At 41.0% G+C, this 18,732-nt stretch overlaps 2 protein-coding genes across 2 annotated transcripts in view; one reads left to right on the top strand and one right to left on the bottom strand.

Annotated features, from left to right (window-relative positions):
* Positions 1-6,910, bottom strand: part of LOC139732870 (uncharacterized) — a 37,222-nt gene extending 30,312 nt beyond the window's left edge. The window contains exons 1-2 of the mRNA XM_071643708.1: positions 6,598-6,910; positions 1,888-2,976 (exon numbers count right to left, since the gene is read on the bottom strand). Of these exons, the coding sequence (XP_071499809.1) occupies positions 1,888-2,914 (1,027 nt within the window). The 5' untranslated portion in view covers positions 2,915-2,976; positions 6,598-6,910. The remainder of the gene's footprint in view (positions 1-1,887; positions 2,977-6,597) is intronic.
* A 275-nt stretch (positions 6,911-7,185) lies between these two features.
* On the top strand, positions 7,186-14,340 carry LOC139732869 (uncharacterized). The gene is made up of 4 exons (XM_071643707.1): positions 7,186-7,273; positions 11,856-11,907; positions 12,990-13,108; positions 14,167-14,340. Exons 2-4 carry the CDS (start codon positions 11,859-11,861, stop codon positions 14,338-14,340), a joined length of 342 nt encoding a protein of 113 aa, XP_071499808.1. The 5' UTR covers positions 7,186-7,273; positions 11,856-11,858.
* The last annotated feature ends 4,392 nt before the right edge of the window (positions 14,341-18,732 follow it).

The raw sequence follows: 18,732 nt of genomic DNA, 5'->3' as shown, positions 1-18,732 counted from the left end.
GTAGTACCTGAAAGATATTACTAAATTTCATTATTTTTTTCTTATGATCAACGCACGGCTTGTAAATATTTGCCCTTTCAGCTGCCTGCACAGTAAACATACAGTATGTGTGAAGTACATGTTATGACACAAGAGATCTGAACACACAGGGTTGCTAACAAATGGAAACTGGTGATCAACATATTGATGCATACTACAGTGAAAAACATATTTTGAAGGTATACACATGAATACATCAATACAAAAAAAGAAGACAAAAAAAGAAACACACACAGAACAGAGAAGTATTCTACTCACTATGCCTGATTGAATTATTGAACAACACAAAATCACCGACAATGTATATTTTTTAGAAAGAAAAACAAACATACTGTTTGGCAGATTCTATTCCCAAAATGATATTTGTCAAGTTCACTACTTCAACCCGTTGAGGACGAGTCCCGAGTATACTCAAGCAAGGGTCAAGATGGGAAATGCGTGTTGTAGCAAAATCAGCCCGTCCTCAACGGGTTAAAAAATTCTGCAGAATATAGCCGAAAGGGGAAGAAATCTTCATACCGGTACGTGATCATACCCTGGCTGGTGACAGTTATACAGTTTTCTGGGTGTTTTTTTTCGTTAAAAAACTACTATTATTTTCCTCCCCTTCTTACATTGTATGTGTTCAGCAATTCATTTATTTATTTATTTTTCATTTTTTATTTTTTTTGGGGGTCTTTGTACATCATACACGTGTACAATAATCAGTATGATATTCCCTGAACTTACACACAGACGCCAACATTGTACAGAGCTGTATGCAGACACAATCACCATCTCTGTGAATATTTTTCTCCCCTCGCCTTTGTCTGCCCAACAGTTTACATGGACACATATTTGATCTAGAGGATTCGAAAGTCATCAAAACAGTAATGATGTCACAATAGAGCTTCAGATGAAGATACATTGTATATAGTTATAAGGATTCACAGATCCTACAAGAGGATTAAATCAAGATATTTGGTTAATGGCAGGACTCAATTTTTCACAACCAAGGGTAGAGCCTTTTGATAAAATTATTATAAATTAACGGAGCATAGATTATTGTGCAAGAATATACAAAGGAAACAGGGTGAATGGCTACAGGTGCAAATGTACAGTACAAAACTTTGCATTATAAGTGATGGATGAAATGCACTTTAACTGAATGCGAAATCTCGTGAATCTAATTGCACGCAATGTAACGGTTGAGCAGTTACTTTTGCCAGGGTTTAATTATGAATTTTGCGAAAGTGGCAGAGTGAATGGACAGGCGTTTGTGCACTTACGGCAACCTTGGTGTCACATCGCAAAGTTAACATCTCGTGAAAATGTCTATGTTAAATGAAAATAACTGCTTTTCCTGTAAACAGAGATGATCTACCTCTAGCTTCTCAGAGTCAAGGATGTACATGTAGTCCAGGCTAAGACCTGAATTTAATATTAAACTGTATCTTTGAAGGGAAGAGTTTATCTGAATTGGAGTAAGATGCATTTGTGTAATAATAACATGACTGATAACATCACTGTTCACTATACAAAACAGCTTGAAAACATTGGCATAGACACTATACATGCAAATCAGACGAAGTCTAAATCATCCACATCATCTTTATGGTATGCTTCCTCAAGACAGTATGTTTCATGTCAACTCACTTACAGTCTGTACACTGTACACCACATTGAACATTTGAGCGAAAGTACTTTTGTAGTGTACACTGCAGATATGAATCACTGTGACACCTGCAAAACAAATGATTTGAGTTTTTTTCCCCTTCATCCCCCTTCATCGTATTTCACAAAATGCAAGATCACTGAGAAATAGGATACTGCAATGAACAGAACGAAAGAGGAAAAATAAACACTTACCACCCCCAAAGGCTTTCTCCAGGTCAGATCTGGCCTGGCTAACTTGATCTTCCATGTTGCGAGCTGATCCTGGCACAGGGGCAAAGTCGGGCTCGTTTTCCGAGTAGATTTCCAGAACAAGACGTTTGAGTTCTGCCTCTAAGTCATAGATTTCTGCCTTGATCTCCTGAGAGGGCTTCCCAGTGGTGCGCTGAAGTTGCTGGGTGGGGGGATAATATGAGGTAAGGTCCAGTTGGTCCGCGGCACTGGCACTGGTACTAGTCACATCGCGGTCCTGCCCAAGGACGGAAGTCTCTGCCTCAGAATCGGCGGTGTCCAGGCGCAGCTGGGCCTGCTTGAAGTGGCTGGGCGAGTCTGTGGGACTTTCTAGCAGAAGCCGCTCTGCTGCAGTTGTGTTCAGGGACTCAAAGAGGTTGAGAGATGTCTCAGAGGCTGACTGGTCGATGCTGTCTGCCGAATCGCGCTGGGGGATGAGAATTCGTAAGTACCGGGCTGTGCTGGGGTCCGACGTCACCGACGAACTGTGAGTGCTCTTGGTGTCGAGCAGGTACCGTGGATCTTTCGGGCTTTGCCGGTTGGGATTTGGGGATGGTTCAAACGGAACTATTTCTGGATGAAAGACATGGTCCTCGGGGTTCGACTCCCCCATATGAAGGCTGCGCCTAACCTTGCCAGCACTCTTCTGGACAGTCCTAGACCTGTCAGACTGGACTGGACCTAACCCTGGAATCAGCTCCCTCTTTCCTAACACTCCATGCTTTTCAAAGCTCTTCTCAACTCTTTTTGGTCTACCAAAGATCTTCGTCTCCAAATCGAGGTCGGTAGACGGGAGTGAAATATCAAGATCAGATAGTGTGTGGGGTCCAGAGGAGTGATACTGCAGGATCTGATTGGAGGTGACCTTCGAACTTGACCCAGGAAAGTACGAGTCGTAGGCTACTGCGTGGCAGGCGTCGGGGTATTCTTCAAAGAGAGACTGGTTGTCCTTTTCTGCACTTTCCCTCGTTACCCGCAGGCCCTGTTCCATGGCCACATGATGGCACTTGAAGAGGAACTAATGCACTTCACTAATAGCAGCATATGTGTTATCTGCAGGAATAATCAAGAAAAATTAGTACCGTAGTTAATACAGTGTACAGATAACATTTATTAGCAACATAACAAACAGAACTAGAAAGAAATTCCTCATGTCCACCTCCCCCACTAATTTTGCCATACCACTCTACCCTACACTACCCTACCCTTGTTAGCTCAAGGGGCTTTCACTTCAGGCTTGCATAAGGTTGCATAATGTTGTGCACTGAGTTAGGCTATTTCAGTAGTGAACCATGACTCTAATGACCTCAAATCAGTAAAATTTAGAAACTTTCAACTCTTTTACAGCTGAATTATAGCCAAGAAAAAAGGAGTAACAATGGAGAAGCAGACATATAACTCCATTGAATCATATGGGAACTGCAACGCGTGCGAGACAACTGGAGGCAGCAGTGGCATCGAGGAATCCCACAGTGCATTTGTGACAGGGCTCTTCAGCATGTGCAGAAGTTTTCGGCATATTGGTGATACCGAGAATGCTACACAGGTCTTGTGTGAAAGCCCTTCACACACAGATGCACGCACACATGCACATTTGGCAAGTGTTGGGGTGGACTCTAATTGGTATGATCCATACAATTTTATGTTCACAAGCTAACAATTACTAGTACAGTAGTGTAGAGAGAGTGGTATGGCAAAATTAGTGGGGGGAGGGGGACATTTATATGCAAAATGCAAGGAACTCTGAACTGTTAGCAGTTCTAACGTTTAATAGTGAGTAGCGCACAATTTCACTTGATACAGAACTAATAGAAGTTAAATAGGCCTAGATTTAATTCGAAAGAGTAAAACTCTGAATACAACATTGTCAAGAGATGTACTACTCTCTACTGTGAATGAAATTTACTGATATTTACATTCACTTTTTTTTTTCATACCGGGTACTAGAGTCTATTAAATACTTACGTTATATTTTCTCTTGGGGTAGACAAACTAGAGCCCAGAGGCAGCTTATTCTTAAATCATGTCAAGGATGTAACATTTTTTTACAATACAATTTACAAGTTGAACACTAAATAGACAGAAAAATCCGTCTGTCCGGAGAAGTTTTTTACAATCATCTTAAATTTGCCTTTTTTTACGGCTCTTCTCCAAAGAGAGGATTCCGTGAAGCCAGACGTAGTCTCCGTGGAACATATCCTCGATGACAAAGATACAGGCTGATTGATCTTTTGGTCAAAACAATGAACTGAATGAAAGGCACTCACAAACACAACTTCCAAACACAAAAAAGTCTAGCTAGACAGTACACTTGACTCTCTAGACCTTGTTAGACTTCTTGATTCGTACAACTATTGCGAGTAAACAATTAACATCCACCATCACTATTCCTAAGAGTACACGTATGATTGGGGGTACCACCTATCGTCACCCTACTAAGGATCTGCAGCTATTTATTCCAAGAGTATAGAACAAATTCGGTTAAGTTTTACCTCAAATATGCCATAAATACTGCAGTTTCGAATATCGTGACCGTCCTGCTGATTCTGAATCTCTGTAGTGAAATAATGCCATTTGAGTGTGTGCCATGCATTTTCTTAGCGCAGCTTAAAAGGCTAGGGCCTACCTGAACATCGGCACCCCCTCCCTCATCAATAGGTAATAAATTACACGTATCAATTTCAGTCATGCGTCGTGTTCGCAATTGTCTAAGCTGATGTGACACTGAACAGTGTTTAGTTTTAATAGTTTGTTAGTTTTTTTTATGAGTTTGTTTTTTGTGTCTTCTTTACTATTTTCATAGCTTGAAATGGCGCTTAATACCACACATACTTAATTGTTCTATACGCTAACACAACAGCTATGCATATGAGACGCAGGGGGTGGTGATGTCAGTCCGGGAAATCCGCTCATGAGGACCGCTCCCGCATATGAGGACTGCCCCCGCCTCATGAGGACCCCGGGTTCCTCATACTGACCGCGGGGGGAAGTCCTCACGAGGATCCCTATTCACTTCTTTTTCATCTCACATCTGACGTACAAATTGTCGCAACTTTGCACAGTGATTTTTTGTTACACACACATGTCCACTATCCATGATGAAAAGAAGAAAAAAATCCTGTCTGTTTTTTTCTTCAAAAATCAAGTTTTAATCAACCGATGCAGAGCGCCCATCAAAACACGGGCGCCGGCGTGTTCGCACAATGCCAGACTGCCGCACCCAGCGGCCTGATCCGTCTAAATATTTTCGGTGCTTTTTTCTGCGGCTCGCACATCTCCGCGCGCGAATCAGCCTCGTGAAGCTGAAGTCTGACAACTTTTTACACAAATTCGTAACGAGAAAAATGAAATCAGTACTAACCTGATCTTGTACATATATTCCAAATTACTATTCCACACTGATAAGGTAGGTGAGTACTCCAGTTTGTTAGCAAACTAATCACTTTGTAGGTATGATGGGTTCACTTTCTTCGTCAATTCCGCCGTCCGCTAAACTTTGGGTGCTTTTTCTGGAATTCCGCGACGAGACGTCACATCACATCACGCATCCCCATTAGCACATACAGACAGCGCGCAAGTTCGCTCTGAAAATCTCTCAGCTTGCGCGCTGTCTGGATGTGCTGGATGCGTGATGTGATGTGACGTCGCACCGTGGGATGATTCCAGGAAAGCGCCAAAACTGGCAAAAATTAGCGGACGGCGCGGAATTGACGAAGGAAGTGAACTCGTCATACATTGTACCTACAAAGTGATTAGTTTGCTAACAAACTGAAGTACCCACCTACTCTATCAGTGTGGAATAGTAATTTGGAATATATGTACAAGATCAGGTTAGTACTGATTTCATTTTTCTCGTTACGAATTTGTGTGAAAAGATGTCAGACTTCAGTTTCACGAGGCTGATTCGCGCGCGGAGATGTGCGAGCCGCAGAAAAAAAGCACCGAAAATATTTAGACGGATCAGGCCGCTAGGTGCGGCAGTCTGGCATTGTGCGAACACGTTGGCGGACGTGTTTTGATGGGCGCTCTGCATCGGTTGATTAAAACTCGATTTTTGAAGAAAAAAACAGACAGGATTTTTTCATCATGGATAGTGGACATGTGTGTGTAACAAAAAATCACCGTGCAAAGTTGCGACAATTTATACGTCAGATGTGAGATGAAAAAGAAGTGAATAGGGCCAGGGGTCCTCATGAGGACTTCCCCCCGGGGTCAGTATGAGGAACCCGGGGTCCTCATGAGGCGGGGGCAGTCCTCTTACACCGGAGCGGTCCTCATGAGCGGGTTTCCTGGACCGATGTTTAAGGTACCCTGCCGATATGTGGTAGTAAGTGGTACCCCATACTGCATTACTGATACTGGCATATAAGACACAGACACAGGACAGAGGCTGATCCAGGTGGGGGTGCACCTGGCGTGCGCCCCTTTATTTTTTCTTAAAACAAGACTTACCAAGAGAAATAAAAAAAAAAAAAATGGGGGGTGGGGTACATGCGCCCCCCCCCCCCCTTTAATTTTGTAAAGGCGCCCCCTCTTTACGGAATTCCTGGATCCACCCCTGAGACAGTGAGTTAGTACGACTACGTCACTACGACTAAGATAAGAATAAGATTAATAAAAGCTATTTAACATTAGACTTTTTCTACATACATAGATTCTACGTTACTTACGTACGTTTTTTACAGGCCATGCATGGCACAGGATCTTGAATACCAAACTGTTGTGTTTGGTTTACCTATTATGTAGAACCGTATGCATGCAGTATGATGAGATGAGACTGAGAGCAGTGAATTCCCGTTGCCACTGTGGTAAACTTGCTATGCTGGAAACGATCCAGACGCAGTCACAGCGCCGAAATATGAAAGAAGACTTGATCTGTCGTGGTAGACCGTGTGTTTCTGGTGTTGGGTTGGTTGGGCAACATTCACCGTGACATGACTCAGGCAGCTAGCTACAGCTTTCCGGCGTTTCTACTTCACAAACTGGCGCTGGCGCTGGTGCGATTGCATGCACAGCTGCTGCCACGCAGGAGAACTTCCGGAACCACGAATCGATCACATTCAGCGTGCACAGTTCATTATTGCACAGAAGATATAGCAGGATCGCAATGGCGAGTGTGCACTGTACTGCTAGCAAGCTGCGCGCTGTCAATCTCGCATAATCTCGCACCGTGAAATCCGTTCGCGCTCGCATGCACTTTACGTTGTACATCATAGTTGGAGTCTCGTCATGTACGAGAAAAATACGTGTAGAAAATGGCAGCGTCCTACTGTTGCTGGACTGACTTCTGCTGGTGGTTGAGAAAACGGCAACGACGGCAAGAATACGAGAGCTACCGACTTACTTAGAGGTACTGAAAACGAGAATTTTCTATATTTTCAAGTGGCTCTTTTGTCAATGCCACAATCAATTCGAAAGTATTGAGAGACCGCAGTTTCATAACACTCTAACCGGCCTAACTCCGCCGGCCGGGGCGCCCCAGTTACTCTGTCTGTGGGAGCGGTCGGGCCGGTCGCAGGGTAACCGGCCCGGCGCGGGCAGTGCAGGGGCATGCCAGGCCAGGCCGGGGGCGGGCGCTGGCTGCAGCTCGCAGATGGCTGCGGCTTGGGGCTTACAACAGTACAGCCCATTCCTTCACTTTTTTTTTTCGCCTAAATGAAACAAAAAGTCGGGGAAAAGAATCGGAATGCAATAAGCATTCCAAAAATCACAACACCCATTTTAGTACATGGGCGGCGCCACGTTTTCAAAAGTGGGGGGGGGGGGGGGGTGGGCACTTCAGACTTCTCTGCTAAAACGTAATATCCGTGCTCCGTGCTGCCCCATGGCGGTTGCCGTTGGGGCGCTACAGATGACCTAGCAACCAGTCCTTTCCATCCTTCCCTGTCCTTCACATGAGTGACCACTTCGCTCAGCTTCAGTCCTGTCCATTCTGTGATGTTGTCTTCCCATCTCTTTTTCTGTCTTCCTCTCTTCCTTCCTCCTCTGACTGTTCCCTGGAGCACTGTCTTGACAAGCCCATCTCTTCTTGCTACGTGGCCGAACCATTTTAGTTTGCGTCTCTTGATGGTGGTGAGAAGATCTTCATACGGACCAATGCCTATGGCTTGCCTTATTCTGTTTTTGACTTCCTCATTGGTTATGTGATCTTTGTAAGAGATGCCAAGCAGTCTTCTGAAGCATCTCATTTCTGAGGCCTGAATCCTCTTCTCTAATTCTGCTGTAAGAGTCCATGTTTCACAAGCATACAGAAAAACTGAGTGTACAAGGGAACGCAAGAGTCTTATTTTTGAGCTGAGCTTGATTGTCTTGTCCTTCCAAATGATGTTCAATTTAGCAAGTGTTGCAGCTGTCATTGCAATTCTGGCTAATACTTCAGGTTTGGACCCCTCATCTGAAACTATTGCTCCATGGTATTTGAAGTTCTTCACGGTTTCAAGCTTTTCTCCGTTGGCAGTGATGTCAGTTTGGATTCCATTGATATTATTTGTCATCAGTTTTGTTTTGTTTGCATTGATTTCCATGCCGTAAACGTAAGCTGTGGAGGATCTGTCTAGTTGCCTGACCAGGTTCTCCAGTTCTTGTTCCGAGCCTGCGAGTCCATCTATATCATCAGCAAAACGCAGGTTTGTGATTGTTCTGCCACCAATGCTGACTGTTCCTTGATGGTCTTCAAGTGTGTCTGCCATGATTCTTTCAAGGAAGACATTGAAGAGTGTCGGCGAGAGCAAACATCCTTGCCTCACTCCAACTGTGGTTCGGAACCAGTCTCCAATGTCTCCATTGAGGCAAACTGCACTGCTGGCCTTATCATAGAGGTTCTGTATGACGCAGATGAGGTTTGCGTTGATGTTGTAGTAGTTCATGGTCGCCCAGAGTGCCGCATGCCACACTCTGTCAAATGCTTTCTTGAAGTCTACGAATACGTGGTAGAGTTCCTGTTGGTGTTGAAGGTATCTCTCGCACAGAATCCTGAGGTTAAAGATCTGCTCAGTTGTGCTGCGTCCAGCCCTGAATCCTGCCTGCTCTTCAGCTATGATTGCTTCAGCCTGAGGTCTTAACCTGTTCAATATGATCCTGAGCATCACTTTGCTAGGATGGCATATCAGGCTGATGGTACGGTAGTTGTTGCACTGTTTTAGGTTGCCTTTCTTAGGTAGGGTGATCACTAGAGATTGGGTCCATTGTGTTGGCCACTCTCCTGTCTCCCAGATCTTCTGGCAGATTGCATGTAGCGCAACGATCATGGCCTCACCCCCTGCTTGCACTAGTTCTCCAGGGATGTTGTCAATGCCTGCTGATTTTCCTTTCTTCAGGGACTTCACTGGTTCCTCCACTTCTTCTCTGAGGATGGGGAAGCTGTCTGTGTCTGTTGCCAGAGGGGTGTTGAGCTTCTCTGTGTCTCCTGTTGCGTGGTATGAGTATAGGTCTGCGGCATACTCTGTCCGCCTGTTCAAGATGTCTTTGGATTCCGTCAGACATTTCCCGTTTTTGTCAAGAATGGTGTTTGGCCGTCCTTGTTTGCTGCTGGTGAGGTCTTTCACTACTTGGTAGGCCTTCTTGGTGTTGTTTGCTTTGAGGTTCTGTTCAATGTCGTTGCACTGATCAGTAATCCAGTCTTCCTTTGCCTTGAGCATGCTCTTCTTGACCCGCTTGTCTGCTTGCCTGTACTTGTCAGCTCCCTCATCACTAACATACTTGGACTGTTTGAGGTCTCTTCTTTCATCACACAGCTTGAGTAAGTCTGGTGTGACCCAAGGCTTCTTAGTGGTTCGTTTCTTGCCGAGAACTTCACTGGCCGTTTCAGTCACTGCGGTGTTGAATGTGTCAATGAACGTGTCAGCATCTGTGCCATTTATGTCAAGTTGCAGGAGTAGCAGGAGTAGCAGGAGTGGGGCGAATTTTCCTCCAATCTTGGCCTCAAAGACCTTTGCCACGTCTGGGTCTTTTAATTTCTCTAGATCAAACTTAATTCTGGTGTGGTCCTGTTTCTTCTTCATATTTTTGAGGTGTAGGCGGAAGGACATCATGACGTAATAGAATAGTGCTAAACTCTGCCTGTCTCTGGTGGCGGCACTGGTGCCACTCTATCTATGGCACTTTGCACTAAGCTGGGCAAGGGCACTATCTCTTCTTCTTCTTCCAGTCTGGTACAGTCTGCCTCTGGCGTATTATTGTACCTTGTTGTACTTGTCAAAGTGCTGGGTGTACGTACAATGTGCAGGTAAAAATCCTCTACAATTTTCTATGTGCAGCTAAAAACAATTATTATTATTATTACAATCTATGTCTATTCTAGGCCACTTCTGGGTTTCATCAGCTAACAAGCAAAAAAAAAAAAAAAATGTCTTCGACTTCAGTGCAACTTCTGTAGTTTATGTAAATTTAGGTCATCACTTCCGGGTTTCTTCAGCTGACAAGCAAAAAAAAAAAAAAAAAAAAAAATGAATAAATAAAAAAGTCTTCACTTCACTTCAGCGCAACAAACAAAGTCTTACCGCGCTCACACTTCAGGTTTCTAGCTATTTCTTTGTAGTGCGACTACGCACTTCCGGGGTAAAAAAAAAGGGGGCCCAAAGTGGTGACACCTATGTAGATCTATTCCTTTTCTATTGCAAAGTGAGGGGTCCCGAGCCCACGGCCCCCCTCCCCCTGTAGAAGTCTATAGTTCTAATACGAGGGATGATCTATTGATCCCCTCCGGCCAGCCCGCAGCCCCACCCTCCAAGTCCCTAGCTAAAAAAAACAACAAAAAACCAAAAAAAAACAACAAAAACAAAAACACGGCTTGAAGCTCCTGCTATAATAGCATTCAGTGCTGCATTGTGACCACAGCATGGTGCCACCAGAGCTTTGGGTTGTGGCCTAAACAATACAATCTTCCACCCAAGTAAAACACTAAGAATGTCAGGAGCTTTGCCCAGAGCACATGATTACTGTATCACCACCATGATGAATTTTTTATATTGATTTGAAATCTGTAAAATGAATAGAAAACAAATTAAAGGGAACTCATTCTTACATGTATTGTGGCCCACCTATCACTCATTCACACTCATACATGTAGATCTGAGATGGAGAGAGAGAGAGAGATGGCAGACTTCTACTGTGGTGAAACTTAAGCAAGTCTTGACTGTTGAATGCTTTCACCTCGCAGAGCTTGTTGTTGTTGTTTCGGGTTTAATGGCAATCGGTCATAATTTTGACTATTTTTGCCAGACTATAAAATCTTTATTTTTGCCTATAATTTAATGATCGATATTCATTAATAATTTCATTTTTTTTAAAATAATATGAATGTATTTTTCTTTTCAAACATACAAATCGTATAATCACACGAATTTATTGTTGTCCTCACTCAGTCAAGACGGCCACATTGCCACCCACAAGTCTATCTTACCATCCCGGCGAGGTACGTTTCGCAGACTTCTCAGGCGTGCGCCCTAGGTAACTCAAGAAAAGTCGGGTGGCGACTGTATGCCTGAGCGTGTGGAGAACAATGTGTTTTCCCGTATTTCAAGTCTAAATGAAAATATCTTCACTTTTTAATATATTATTATTCTTTTATTATTGTTAAAACAAACATTTGTGGGCAAAATCAAGAGTGCAAATGATGGAAGTAGGTGCACTGGTGATATGCCTTCAAAAAATTCTAATACATAATGAAACATTTTCTACTAATATCTTCTAATTATATGTATACAATATAATACATGACATACATATGCAGAGCATGCAGAGATCTATAACAACCCCAAAGAAAGCGATTGACTCCTCCATTTGAAGATGGAGGGTGTTAGGGTCAATCTCTAGAGGGGTTATCTCTTGCTTGCATTTTTTAGCATTGTGTGTACTTGCCCACAATTATGATTGGCCAGATGTTGTAATCTGTTACTCTTTGTTTGTGTGTGTATTTTTTTCAGTCATTTTAGGACATGGAGGAAGTGTGCAAGAAATATCTGGACAGATGGAAGGACTGCAAATGTGAGCATATTTTGTTGCAATGTGCAATGTGAGATATTAAACATGCATGCAATAGAACAGTCACTCTCATCACATCATGTGATTAATGGTCCAACAAATTTTGAGAGTATTCCATGTATGAATGGATCAAGTTTTGCATTATGGAGTAAAGTACACACATATGTGGTGCGTGATCATGTTACCCATATAAAGTTGGAGATCATGAATGCGCTTAAATGTACAAGTTACCTTGATACATGTCGATTGAGTGAATGCAGCAATATCAATAGAACACATCAGTGAGTAGGTTAACCCATTGAGGACGAGTCCTGAGTATACTCAAGCAAGTACAGTGTATCTATGGGAAATGTGAATTGTAGCAAAATCAGACCATCCTCAACGGGCTAGGGAAAATTGGACAATCCGTTAAAAAATTACGAACTTTTAAAGTTTCTGTTCAGTCATTGCTGGATGAAAAGACTACTGCAGCTTGTGATGTCACATGCGGAGAATGGTATAAAGAAAAGATAAGGGAATTCCACAAATTTTTTTATTTTTTATTTTTTATGGTACACATTCCCTCGACTTGTTACTGAAATATTATTACCTTTGCCATCTGAAAGAGGCAAATCAAATGCTCTTCTATTAGGCGAGAAAAGTGAAAACATGTTAAAGGGACTGTACAGTACTGGTTGAGGTGGGGATGTTTTGAACATTCCTAAGTGAGATAACGAGAAACCTCTTATGAAATATGAAAGAGCATGTAATTTCAAAAAGGATCCAACGTTTATTTGATGAAAATTGGTTTTCAAATGGCTGAGATATCAAAAAAAGTGCTAATGATAAAAGGCGACATGCCACAACTTTATTAGGATCTCTTTGTTTCACGTTGTTTTTGGATATCTCAGCCATTTCAAAACCAATTTTCATCAAATAAAGTGTTGATACCCCTTAGAATTGCATGTTCTTTGACATCTCATAGAGTGGTTTCTGAATATCTTGCAAAACGTTAAATGCTAAATCCTCACCTCTACCAGAACTGTACACACCCTTTAAGTTTGTTCATGCTCTGTGCTGTCTCTCTCTCTCTCTGTGTACACCAGCCCTGAGCAGTCAGTTCCATAGTCTTTATGTGTACGGTGAGAGACAGAACTGTGAGCTGCTGAAGGAAGACTTTGACAATTGTGTCAGGTGGACACAGGACCAGACGGAGCTTTCAAGAGTGGGTTCCAACTTCCTTCCATTTGTTTTGAGTCATTTTTAAACAGTGCTTGTGTACAATATCAGTACAAGTGTACACAAGTTTAAGTGTATTGAGCAGTGCATATATGGACACATGAACAGTGCATTCAGATGTTTCAAGACCTTTTATTCTTGTTTTGAATAATTTTCAGTCATTCAGCCAGTAATTATACAACATTGGTACATACAGCTCAAGTATGAACTCATTGGAAAGTAGAGACGGATCCAACATCAATCTGATATCTTTGTATAGTGGACTCCCGTTATAACGAGCACAGTTATAATGAAATTCCGGTTACAACGAAATACAGATTTAGGCCGCAACATTGTCCTCCCTATTATTCGGTTGTAATGAAATTTTGATACACCGAAAGACAACTGCCGGTCCTGAGGACTTCGTTATAACGGGAGTCCACTGTAGTGGTATCAAAAATTTTTCTCTACTAGATTGAGTTACTTCCATGAAATTGCAGACATAACTTTTTTATGTCCCCCCCCCCCCCCCGACATATTTTGCCATACCACTCCACATTCTCCTACTCTTTTAACTTATGCATGGATGCACGCGGTCGCCACCACTTGCCAAATGCGCATGTGTGCATGCGTGTTTGTACGTAAGGTAACAAGGGTAGGGTAGTGCAGAGTGGTCTGGCAAAATTAATGGGGAGAGGGTTGGGGGACATGAGAAAGTCTGTCCTTTTTACAACGAACTTTTACACAGAAATCAAAATATTACCGGTAATGCTTGATTTCATCCCGTTGAATATCTACCAGCTACATTCTAACAGCCATGAAGAGCAAAGAAATTGCATGACAATGTTAAATCACTTGATTAGTTTGGCACCTTCCATAGATGTGGATTATAACTTGTGTGGATAATGCAGTCTTGTTAAATAAGGCTTCATTCCCAGAAGGATGCACATGATATCATGAGTATTTCATGGACGCTACATTGGGCAGTACATGATTTGTTTTTGTTTGTTTTTGTTGTTTTTTTGTACATGTAAAATGTATGTTACTTTTTGCTGCCCATTTCAGAAGGCCCTGCTGCAGTTGGAGGCCAAGGTGGACAGCGATCTGAAGAATGAGTGTTTCTGGGAACTGAGAACTGTCCCCCCTCCTCATTGGCCAAAGGCATCCTCCCAACCGGGAAAGAAAACTTCAGGAAATTTCCGAATTACAAGTGCAGAGGATGAATCTAGTCGAAGTTAAGTCAGAGTCTGTTCGATAATATAAATTCTCATCAGGGTGAAGGGCATCTTCACTTTTTCATAGCTTATTATATTTGTCAGTACAAGGAACTCTCATTACAACAAGCAGGGTTATTACAACATTAAGTTACAGCAAAGTAAAATTTCAGGTAATGAAATGTATATTTTTGTATGTCTTCCATACTTGTTTGTTCAGTTGTAACAAAATGTCAGTATAACAAAAGAAAACTGCTGGTCCCGAGAACTTTGCAATGAAAGTCGCCTATTTATCTTTCCTGGGGTTGGGTGCTAGCCCATTGGTGACGGAGATCACTAGCTGGAGCACATTGCATGTGGACAGAACTCGTGAAATACAATGGTTTTCTTCAAAGACCTCTAATGAGTACTGGAATAAGGGCTTGTAAATCTACAAGTTCCAAAAAATCCGTAGCGTCATGCACAAAGGGAAATAACCATTCTGCTTCAAGAGGCGGCTAGAGTTTAACTGTACACAAACTATTTGTAGTTGAATGCTTTGCAGTATAGAAGTCCCAGTGCCTTAGAGTATTTTCCGTCTCCTTCTTGCCAACCTTAATGTTAGACTGGCACACTTTTGTTGTAGTTTGTTATAAAGTTATACAACAAGGCACAAAAAATATCTTTGCACCATAATGTATGGCAGATATATAAATGTCTTGTACAATGTATAAGCTATGTTTATTGTTCAGTAAAGAAATGGGATGTATATACTTCACTATGCTTGCAACAATGATCATTGCTTTCAAAACGTGCCACCATAAAACTCTTATCCTTTGCTATTTAACTTGAAGTATTCTCTAGACATACTGTATGTGCCATAGAATAATTGTAATAACAGTACAGATCTTATCATATCCTTTCTTTTTCCCCCCTTTTTACCCGTCATTTTTGTGATACTTTCATCATGGTTGGTGTATAAAGTAATTTGTCTTTGAATTGTATTCCTGATGGCTTGGGGTGGGAGGAAGTTGTGGTGGAAATCTTTTGTGAATCATTACTATTTGTAGAGTTCTGCTCAGTATTTAGTAAATGTATGGGTATAAGATAATTCTAAACAGTTCTAAGTAATTTTCAGACACAAGCAATATTTGCTTTAATACTTCCAATGACGTTCCATGATTATGACAAAGAGTCTGTAAGTGAATGCAAGGGACTTCTTCCTTGGGGAATAATGTGGGGCTTTAGGCAATTAGGAACAGTGTGATTCCACTTGTCCACGCTCAGCTCTCATTCCTGTGTAAGGATCCACTGCTGTTGTCTGTTTGTGTGTATGTGTTTGTGTTTGTGTGTGTGTGTATGTGTGACTTTGTGTGTGTGGTGTCCATGCATTCATCCATCTAGCTCTGGATCTCAAAAAAAAAAAAAATATATATATATATATATATTTTATATATATATGTATATAATCCTTCGTATATTTACTTCTAGGTTTGAGTGCTCAAGACACTATGTTCAAAGTGCAAAGATGAATGACTTTACTTGTACATGTACAGCCAAACCTGTCTATAGCGACCACCTGCCTTATACAACCACTAAAATAATTCCCTCGGAGAGAAAAAGCATGTTAAAGAGATTGTATAGTTTTGGTTGAGACCTAATTTCAGGTTTCTAACATTTTTTTGGTGAGATAATGAGCAACCTTTTATGAAATATGAAAGACAGAGCTGCCAACTAGTACTGATTTTCAGTAATTTCTACTGAAATTGGACAAGAATACTGAAGGTTACAAGCAAATTACTGATTTTAGAAATCATTGTCTGTGATAAATTCTATAACACTGTTAAGGATTACTGATTTTCACTCAAAAAAGGTGCAAATTACTGATTTTCAGCCATCATAGTACTGAAAGGCTTTTACAAAATTTGGCAGCTCTGGAAAGAGCATGTAATTCTATGAGGAATTCAACACTTATTTGATGAAAATTGGTTTTGAAATGGCTGAGATATCCAAAAAAGAGCAATTCTAATAAAGTGTGGGACCGACACTTTATTACGATCGCTTTGTTTTACTTTGTTTTTGAATGTTTCAGTCATTCCAAACCTGATTTTCATCATATAAACTTTAAATTCCTCTTAAAATGTTATGTTCTGTACAATATCATAAGTGTTTTCTTGGTATCTTGCAAAAAGTTAAAAGCCCAATTCTCATCTCCACCAATACTGTACCATCCCTTTAATTAAAAAACCTGTCTATAGCAGTCACCTGTCTTTAACGGCCATTTTTTTTGTCTCCCTTGGGTGGCCGCTATAATAGACAGGTTTGACTGTACTTGCGCGAAATGCCCGTACTGTCACTGGCATATTGCATGGATAGGATTTACTGAGGATTACTTCATTCATTTCTGTGTACAATGAGAGGTGCAAAAGTAACATGCAATCTGTCTAAATTTGCTCAACTGTGTGCAATATTCAAAATTAGGTTTAAGCATTATGAATTGTCTATATGCTAAGGTGTGTGGTTGATTTTTTCTGTTCATTTTAATCGTGTGTCATATTACTGTATATCATTAACATTGGAAAGCTACAACATCTGCAAATATGCAAAGGTGGGGTGTGAGTGAATGTTCTTACATGTAGGTCACAAAACACAAACATGGCATGCAATAGCTGGCAAAAAGCAATGAGTAGCTACCGTATTCCCAATTTACCAACCAGAATTAGCATTTTCCTTTGGGAGCAGTGATTTAACAAATGTTCGAGATATCACATTTGATGCAGTAGATTGGTCTGATTTGTGATAAATTGGTAAGTTTTGTGTCATAAGAACTGCAGAAGAACATTACCATAGCTTCTTGCCGATTTTAGCTTTGATATTTCTTACAGTGTGCATGTATTTGAAATGTCAAATATGTAGCTTTTTGTTTGTTTCTTTGTTTTTTTATACTTAACAGAGTCTTGCTGTTATTCTGCATGATCAGATGTTCTTCTTTTTTTTTTTCCTTCAAGACCCTTATCCATTATGCTGCATTTGTGTTGTCTGTATGGCCTCTTTGTTTGTGTTGGTTTTTTCCAACTCAAAGAATTTTATAGGTAATACATGTACATGTATGTGATAAAAGACAATTTAGGCAGGTCCCACTTTCGTTATTTCTGCAGAGAGACAGCAAAAGCCAGAAAAAGAATAAGAAAATGGAGTCAATTCATTGTAAATGTCGTGCACATACAATGTTTTGTTTTCTTATTATGTATGTATGCATACACGTATTAGATTAGGGAATACGGCAGGTGTCAGTTTTACATATTAAAGTCAGACACAAAGTGATACATGTAGCTTCCGTTAATAACAACCATCATACACAGTGGCGGATCAGGTGCGCACCCCCTCTTTATTTTTTGTTAAAACAAAAGAAATAAAAAGAAAAAATGGGGGTGCACCCCCTTTAGTTTTGTAAAGGCGTCTCCCCTTTTTGGAATTCCTGGATCCGCCTCTGATACATACATAGCAGAATTCAAGTATGACTGAAGCTATGGAGACTGGAATGTCAACTACATGTACAGTGTATATGAATTATTCATATATTTTTTTCCTGCAAAATGACTAGTTTAGAAGTGTACAGTAATCAGTTTTATGAATATTCCTTCCTTGCGATGTGCAATTCAATGCACCTGTCCCACACAGTTGCATTTTTACACTTGGAATTTCAGTTTGTGTGTATTGGTTTATTTGCTATGATAGGCAACCGCAAGCCATGAACAAACTTCTATCTTGGTGTCGTGAAGTGTCTTTTATATTATCAGTAGTACATGCAAATACATTATATGTGGAGTAGGGTGTCTGCTGTGGTTATCACATAGCAATTAAAGAAAGCATGCTGTCTGTTGTTGAAAGAAATTTGAAAATTAATAACAGTGTATGTTTATGAAGAAATTTCAAAGCATGGATATTTGTTGCCAAAGCTATGTAATCATTTAAACTTCATGCCATAATTCTTGAACTCATTAAGTTGCAGATTGAAGTACCACTATGTTGATGGTACACATGTGCACTGCACAATGTCAAGATGCAATTAAATGTTACTGTTGTTGAATTATAATATTGTACCTTGGAATGTTGTCTCATGGATTGGGAGCGTTTTAGTATTATTTGTACTATTTCATCTTTGGTGTATGTTTTCTTTCATGTACATACATTAAAACATGGTATAATTATGGAATATGGAAAGACAGTTTCAGTGGGTTTTTGTGTGTGTGTGTTTTGAATTTGCAAATCATATATTTGCGTGTGTGTTGGCGTGCATGTAATAAATTGCTGTAAAAAAACAAAAACAAAAACCTTTCTGGCTTGAAAGTGGTCTCCAGTGGTCATGTTAAAAATACACTGTAGAATCAACATGGAAGTCCTTTGATCGTCACCTGTCTCATGCAAGTCATCATGG

The sequence above is a fragment of the Diadema antillarum genome, unplaced genomic scaffold, assembly GCF_040938485.1.
Source record: "Diadema antillarum isolate AM-2024a unplaced genomic scaffold, OU_Dant_1.0 seq00000454_RagTag, whole genome shotgun sequence".
NCBI lineage: Eukaryota > Metazoa > Echinodermata > Echinoidea > Diadematoida > Diadematidae > Diadema > Diadema antillarum.
The sequence above is the reverse complement of the archived record's forward strand: the minus strand, read 5'-3'. Positions and strand labels throughout refer to the sequence as shown.